At 45.5% G+C, this 8,127-nt stretch overlaps 1 protein-coding gene across 1 annotated transcript in view; it reads right to left on the bottom strand.

Moving 5' to 3' along the window:
• Window positions 1-8,127, bottom strand: part of LOC107564591 (wiskott-Aldrich syndrome protein family member 1-like) — a 91,845-nt gene that overhangs the window by 41,612 nt on the left and 42,106 nt on the right. Inside the window, exons 2-3 of the mRNA XM_016249711.1 lie at window positions 1,416-1,575; window positions 177-311 (exon numbers count right to left, since the gene is read on the bottom strand). Of these exons, the coding sequence (XP_016105197.1) occupies window positions 177-311; window positions 1,416-1,548 (268 nt within the window). The 5' untranslated portion in view covers window positions 1,549-1,575. The remainder of the gene's footprint in view (window positions 1-176; window positions 312-1,415; window positions 1,576-8,127) is intronic.

Raw genomic sequence — 8,127 nt, 5'->3', positions numbered from 1 at the left:
GTGTGTGTGTGTGTGTGTGGTGTGTGTGAGTGTGTGTGTGTGTGAGTGTGTGTGGTGTGTGTGGTTTGTGTGAGTGTGTGTGGTGTGTGTGTGTGTGTGTGGTGTGTGTGAGTGTGTGTGTGTGGTTTGTGTGAGTGTGTGTGGTGTGTGTGGTGTGTGTGAGTGTTTGTACTCACACTCCTCCTCTTTGGGGTCGAGTTGAGTGACGCTGATTGACAGGCGGTCGACTCTCTCCTGAAGCGAATTCACTCGAAATGAGAAAGAATGAGCTTCATTAAAGAGCTCGCCGAACAAATCCTCCGCATATTTACCTGAACACACACAAAACACCCCAAAACAAAAGAAAAAATACTTTATTTTCATGAGAATTAACCTCAGTTTTAGTTCTTCTCATGATTCTCTTGTGTGATTCTTATTACTGAAATAAAATTAGATTTTATTTAAATCAGCATCAATTTAAGGCAGTTCAATAATGATGAATACATATACATAATATAAGTTAGCAACTTATATAAAATAATAAAACTTTGTAAACAAAAAGTTATAAAAAAAATGTTAACAGCATATATAAATAAAATACATTATTTTAAAATAATTATTATTTTAAATTTTTTTAAATTATTCTTAAATATTATTATTTTTAAATAATACATATAATTATTTCTTTATATAATATACAGTACATATATATAAAGTACGCAATATAAAATAAATAAATATAAAATCATAAAGTAATCGTATATATAAATATATAATAAATATAAAATCATAAAGTAATCATAGTTTTTCTTTTTTTTTAGGTTTTTGCAGTTCAACAAATATTACCATGATGAATAATTATTTTACGATTACAAAGTTAACAACTTGTATAATAAATGTATATAGAGAGAAATTATTTTTAAAAAATGAGAAAAATAAACAATTAAATATTTATATATAATAATTTATTATATATAATATACAAATATATTATGTATATACTATAAAGAATAATAAAAAATAATGATATAAAAAGTAATAAAGTTAATAATATAAATAAAATAATCAAAAGTATACATTATTTTTATGCAAAATATAAATTATCTTTTTCTTTAGACAAATGTTACTATGATTAATAAATATTTTACAATTTAAACTACAAGAACAACTTATATATGTAGAGAGAGATAAATAATACAGTTCGTAAATATTAATAATAAATAAATAAAGATGTTTTAAAGATATTAATAAAGATATTCCTTTTAATTTTGGGTTGAAATGTGATCTGGACAAATGTGTTTTATCCAAATGTACAGAGTACAGTGAGCAGATACAGTATTGTAGGGCATTGCAGATGTGCCACTGTACAACATCTAAAGTGCTTGAGTGTGTATTTAGAGAGACAGAAGAGCATGTTTGTGGAGAGCTGGACTCACTCAGGCTGCTCAGCTGACGGATCACGTTGGCCAGAGAGATGTTGGTCACACACTCCAGCTCGTTCTTGATGCTGTGTGGCAGAGCTGTGTGACACAGGTGACGAGGCTCGATACTGCGCTTGACCAGCGGCATCCTGACGCTCTCGCTCGCTCACCACACCTGACACAGAGAGAGAGAGAGTGAGAGAGAGAGAGAGAGAGAGAGAGAGACACTCGCGCGCTCACTACACCTGACAGAGAGAGAGAGAGAGAGAGAGAGAGAGTCACTCGCGCGCTCACCACACCTGACAGAGAGAGAGAGAGAGAGAGAGAGAGAGTCACTCGCGCGCTCACCACACCTGACAGAGAGAGAGAGAGAGAGAGAGAGAGAGTCACTCGCGCGCTCACCACACCTGACAGAGAGAGAGAGAGAGAGAGAGAGAGAGTCACTCGCGCGCTCACCACACCTGACAGAGAGAGAGAGAGAGAGAGAGAGAGAGTCACTCGCGCGCTCACCACACCTGACAGAGAGAGAGAGAGAGAGAGAGAGAGAGTCACTCGCGCGCTCACCACACCTGACAGAGAGAGAGAGAGAGAGAGAGAGAGAGTCACTCGCGCGCTCACCACACCTGACAGAGAGAGAGAGAGAGAGAGAGAGAGAGTCACTCGCGCGCTCACCACACCTGACAGAGAGAGAGAGAGAGAGAGAGAGAGAGTCACTCGCGCGCTCACCACACCTGACAGAGAGAGAGAGAGAGAGAGAGAGAGAGTCACTCGCGCGCTCACCACACCTGACAGAGAGAGAGAGAGAGAGAGAGAGAGAGTCACTCGCGCGCTCACCACACCTGACAGAGAGAGAGAGAGAGAGAGAGAGAGAGTCACTCGCGCGCTCACCACACCTGACAGAGAGAGAGAGAGAGAGAGAGAGAGAGTCACTCGCGCGCTCACCACACCTGACAGAGAGAGAGAGAGAGAGAGAGAGAGAGTCACTCGCGCGCTCACCACACCTGACAGAGAGAGAGAGAGAGAGAGAGAGAGAGTCACTCGCGCGCTCACCACACCTGACAGAGAGAGAGAGAGAGAGAGAGAGAGAGTCACTCGCGCGCTCACCACACCTGACAGAGAGAGAGAGAGAGAGAGAGAGAGAGTCACTCGCGCGCTCACCACACCTGACAGAGAGAGAGAGAGAGAGAGAGAGAGAGTCACTCGCGCGCTCACCACACCTGACAGAGAGAGAGAGAGAGAGAGAGAGAGAGTCACTCGCGCGCTCACCACACCTGACAGAGAGAGAGAGAGAGAGAGAGAGAGAGTCACTCGCGCGCTCACCACACCTGACAGAGAGAGAGAGAGAGAGAGAGAGAGAGTCACTCGCGCGCTCACCACACCTGACAGAGAGAGAGAGAGAGAGAGAGAGAGAGTCACTCGCGCGCTCACCACACCTGACAGAGAGAGAGAGAGAGAGAGAGAGAGAGTCACTCGCGCGCTCACCACACCTGACAGAGAGAGAGAGAGAGAGAGAGAGAGAGTCACTCGCGCGCTCACCACACCTGACAGAGAGAGAGAGAGAGAGAGAGAGAGAGTCACTCGCGCGCTCACCACACCTGACAGAGAGAGAGAGAGAGAGAGAGAGAGAGTCACTCGCGCGCTCACCACACCTGACAGAGAGAGAGAGAGAGAGAGAGAGAGAGTCACTCGCGCGCTCACCACACCTGACAGAGAGAGAGAGAGAGAGAGAGAGAGAGTCACTCGCGCGCTCACCACACCTGACAGAGAGAGAGAGAGAGAGAGAGAGAGAGTCACTCGCGCGCTCACCACACCTGACAGAGAGAGAGAGAGAGAGAGAGAGAGAGTCACTCGCGCGCTCACCACACCTGACAGAGAGAGAGAGAGAGAGAGAGAGAGAGTCACTCGCGCGCTCACCACACCTGACAGAGAGAGAGAGAGAGAGAGAGAGAGAGTCACTCGCGCGCTCACCACACCTGACAGAGAGAGAGAGAGAGAGAGAGAGAGAGTCACTCGCGCGCTCACCACACCTGACAGAGAGAGAGAGAGAGAGAGAGAGAGAGTCACTCGCGCGCTCACCACACCTGACAGAGAGAGAGAGAGAGAGAGAGAGAGAGTCACTCGCGCGCTCACCACACCTGACAGAGAGAGAGAGAGAGAGAGAGAGAGAGTCACTCGCGCGCTCACCACACCTGACAGAGAGAGAGAGAGAGAGAGAGAGAGAGTCACTCGCGCGCTCACCACACCTGACAGAGAGAGAGAGAGAGAGAGAGAGAGAGTCACTCGCGCGCTCACCACACCTGACAGAGAGAGAGAGAGAGAGAGAGAGAGAGTCACTCGCGCGCTCACCACACCTGACAGAGAGAGAGAGAGAGAGAGAGAGAGAGTCACTCGCTCGCTCACTACACCTGACAGAGAGAGAGCGAGAGAGCGAGAGAGAGAGAGAGAGTCACATGCTCGCTCACCACACCACACCTTATTTTTCCGTGACAGCCAAATAGCCAACTTTGCTTGGCCAAAAACAAAATTCACTAATACATGGGTCTCCCTTGTGGAATGTTTATATTTAGGACCATAGGTAAAGAAAACGTTAGTAAAAACCTCCCCTAATTCACGGCAGCATTCTTCTAAAAAACAAAACAGAGAAACAAGCCTTTCACATTCAGAAAATAAATGAAAAACTGTTTCCGATTGTCCACAGAAAGGGCAACCCTCCCCTACCTGTGGATCAATGTGTGCTCTGTGTCTGTTCGTAGCTATTATACCATGCACAATCCGCCACTGCAGGTCTTCAGACCGTTTCTCAATGGGGAGTTTGTACAAGGTTAGGCTTGCTGCGATAGACAGTGCTGACGGTGATACCGGTGTTAAGCCACAACAACGGTTACATCACTTGCCCACCACGTCACCGTCATCACCGTCGTTTTGATTTTTTATAGTAATAAAAATAATTTAGTTCAGTAAAAGAACAGACACTACAATTAAACACTGAACGCGGCTGCTCAATGCAGCGTGCCGAACGACAGTCGCATCACAGATCAGATTTCATTTCTCCAGTGAGGAGAGTGAGTCCAGCCGACTGACGAGAAGAGTGAGGCAAGCCGACCGACGAGAAGAGTGAGGCGAGCCGACCGACGAGAAGAGTGAGGCGAGACGACCGACGAGAAGAGTGAGGATAGCCGACCGACGAGAAGAGTGAGGCGAGCCGACCGACGAGAAGAGTGAGGCGAGACGACCGACGAGAAGAGTGAGGATAGCCGACCGACGAGAAGAGTGAGGCGAGCCGACCGACGAGAAGAGTGAGGCGAGCCGACCGACGAGAAGAGTGAGGCGAGCCGACCGACGAGAAGAGTGAGGCGAGCCGACCGACGAGAAGAGTGAGGCGAGCCGACCGACGAGAAGAGTGAGGCGAGCCGACCGACGAGAAGAGTGAGGCGAGCCGACCGACGAGAAGAGTGAGGCGAGCCGACCGACGAGAAGAGTGAGGCGAGCCGACCGACGAGAAGAGTGAGGCGAGCCGACCGACGAGAAGAGTGAGGCGAGCCGACCGACGAGAAGAGTGAGGCGAGCCGACCGACGAGAAGAGTGAGGCGAGCCGACCGACGAGAAGAGTGAGGCGAGCCGACCGACGAGAAGAGTGAGGCGAGCCGACCGACGAGAAGAGTGAGGCGAGCCGACCGACGAGAAGAGTGAGGCGAGCCGACCGACGAGAAGAGTGAGGCGAGCCGACCGACGAGAAGAGTGAGGCGAGCCGACCGACGAGAAGAGTGAGGCGAGCCGACCGACGAGAAGAGTGAGGCGAGCCGACCGACGAGAAGAGTGAGGCGAGCCGACCGACGAGAAGAGTGAGGCGAGCCGACCGACGAGAAGAGTGAGGCGAGCGAGCCGACCGACGAGAAGAGTGAGGCGAGCTGACCGACGAGAAGAGTGAGGGGAGACAGACAAGACGATGGCGGATGATTTAGTTTCGAAACGAGATGCAAAAGCGCCTGTTTGGCAATATTTTGGATTTTGAAAAGCCTGTTGACTTTTGCCGTTTATCTGATTTTTTTTTAATCTGATATCTGTTTTTTTTTAAACATTTGTTTCTTATTTAATTGGTTCCACATTGTTTGCTGATTTTTACTTTATTTAAACTTTGTGTCATTTATTTATTTTATTTGACATCAAGGTGTATGCCGTGCCTCCAAGCTTTCTTATTCGTTTTGCTATTAAACGTTCTACTTTCTTATTTATTTGGTTATATATTATACATTTTTACTTATTTCCAGTTTTGTATACCTATTTAAACTTTATGTAAGCTATTTGTTATTTTATATTAGGCATAGCCTGCCCTATAGCATGGTGTATTTTTATTTGTTTTGTTAATAAAAGTTCTATGTTTTATATATACGCTAAAGTGAGTTTGACGTTGTATTTTGTTGTTGCATTCAAGCAATTGACGCCGAATTGCCACTAATTCGAAAGTGAAAGTAAAATGCGCACAGTGCTTTTAAGCTATTTAAAAGCGAAGGAAAGCGAGGAAAAGAGGGAACGCCCCCGCCCCTGCAGTGATACTGGTATTACCGGTGTTGTCACACATCGATTAACCAGTGGGAAAATTTCCTCACCATCACAACCCTATACAAGGTCCTCCAACTACCTTTGGGTGAAGAGCCTGACCCAAAAAAGTCCAACCACTTAGACTCCTTCACAATCTCCAGAGTATGACAGTGAAGAGCCTTTACACACATCACATATAGTTGCGTCTTCCCAACAGCACTGAAATGTCCTGACTGCGGTGATGCAAAGGATAGGATGTTGCCTTCTGCTTCTTGCCACTCGCCAATATTTTGGATTTTGAAAAGCCTGTTGACTTTTGCCGTTTATCTGATTTTTTTTTAATCTGATATCTGTTTTTTTTTAAACATTTGTTTCTTATTTAATTGGTTCCACATTGTTTGCTGATTTTTACTTTATTTAAACTTTGTGTCATTTATTTATTTTATTTGACATCAAGGTGTATGCCGTGCCTCCAAGCTTTCTTATTCGTTTTGCTATTAAACGTTCTACTTTCTTATTTATTTGGTTATATATTATACATTTTTACTTATTTCCAGTTTTGTATACCTATTTAAACTTTATGTAAGCTATTTGTTATTTTATATTAGGCATAGCCTGCCCTATAGCATGGTGTATTTTTATTTGTTTTGTTAATAAAAGTTCTATGTTTTATATATACGCTAAAGTGAGTTTGACGTTGTATTTTGTTGTTGCATTCAAGCAATTGACGCCGAATTGCAACTAATTCGAAAGTGAAAGTAAAATGCGCACAGTGCTTTTAAGCTATTTAAAAGCGAAGGAAAGCGAGGAAAAGAGGGAACGCCCCCGCCCCTGCAGTGATACTGGTATTACCGGTGTTGTCACACATCGATTAACCAGTGGGAAAATTTCCTCACCATCACAACCCTATACAAGGTCCTCCAACTACCTTTGGGTGAAGAGCCTGACCCAAAAAAGTCCAACCACTTAGACTCCTTCACAATCTCCAGAGTATGACAGTGAAGAGCCTTTACACACATCACATATAGTTGCGTCTTCCCAACAGCACTGAAATGTCCTGACTGCGGTGATGCAAAGGATAGGATGTTGCCTTCTGCTTCTTGCCACTCGCCATTTTCTGCAGAAACCTTCAGGTCTGGGAAGGATACTACTTCCTCCCCACCAGGTACACACTGTAATTCTGCGGCAATTGTTCCTGCACCTCGGTCAGAAGTCTCTGGGCAACTCGAATAGATATTATGCCAAGCTTAAGAGCCAATATCTCTGCAGACAACCAGCCATCCTCGGAGGCTAGGTGTCCTACTTTAGTGATGTTTGCGGAAAGAGCAGCATTTCTCAGAAAAAGGGATTTAAAAATATCCAACTCAAGTGCTGGGTTGAAAAACAATGGTTCTTCCTTTAACCAATGAAAATGAGTGTCACTTAACTCTCGAGAAATCCTGAAGAGTGTCCATGATTTTAACACTGACTTGTGAAAGGATGTCAGACCACTTAAGTCCAGTTTATCACCATCCAATAAAAACAAGTGACGATCAAATCCCATCTTTCCTGCTCTCCTCAGAAAGGCACAAGCAACCCCAAACCAACTCACGTCCTCTCCATAAAGAAGCCTTTGAACTGTCTGGAGTCTGAAGGCCTTGATCCGTGACCTAATGTCGATGAGCCCCTGATCCCCTCTTGCCTAGGCAGATAGAGGACTGAGGCTTTCAGCCAGTGTTGTCCTGACCAGAAAAAGTCTATAAGTCACTGCTGAATGTCTCTTACCAAATCTTCTGGGGGCTCCAGCACCATCATTCTGTGCCACAAAGACGAGGCAACCAAATTATTACAGACCAGTACTCTTCCCCTGTAGGAAAGCTGGGGTAGCAGCCAATGCCAGTGAGACAACCGAGCACACACTTTCTCCACTAGGCCCTCCCAGTTTTGCTTCTTATATTCATCAGTTTCTAAAAACACACCTAAATATTTTAAATCTGCCCTTCCCCATTGCAACCCCCCTGGAAGATAGGGACCTTCACTATCTTTTTCACACCACAAAAGCATCACTCTTTGCCCAGTTAACTTTCGCAGAGGAGGCTTTACCGTAACATTCTAAGCTTGCTTCTAGATGTTGAATATCTCCAGTGCCTCCAATTAAAACCGTGACATCATCTGCGTAAGCAGAAAGTTTAACAGGCTGCAGTGTATT

This window comes from Sinocyclocheilus grahami, unplaced genomic scaffold, assembly GCF_001515645.1.
Source record: "Sinocyclocheilus grahami isolate Dianchi unplaced genomic scaffold, SAMN03320097.WGS_v1.1 scaffold949.1, whole genome shotgun sequence".
In the NCBI taxonomy this organism is placed as follows: Eukaryota; Metazoa; Chordata; class Actinopteri; order Cypriniformes; family Cyprinidae; genus Sinocyclocheilus; species Sinocyclocheilus grahami.
The sequence above is the reverse complement of the archived record's forward strand: the minus strand, read 5'-3'. Positions and strand labels throughout refer to the sequence as shown.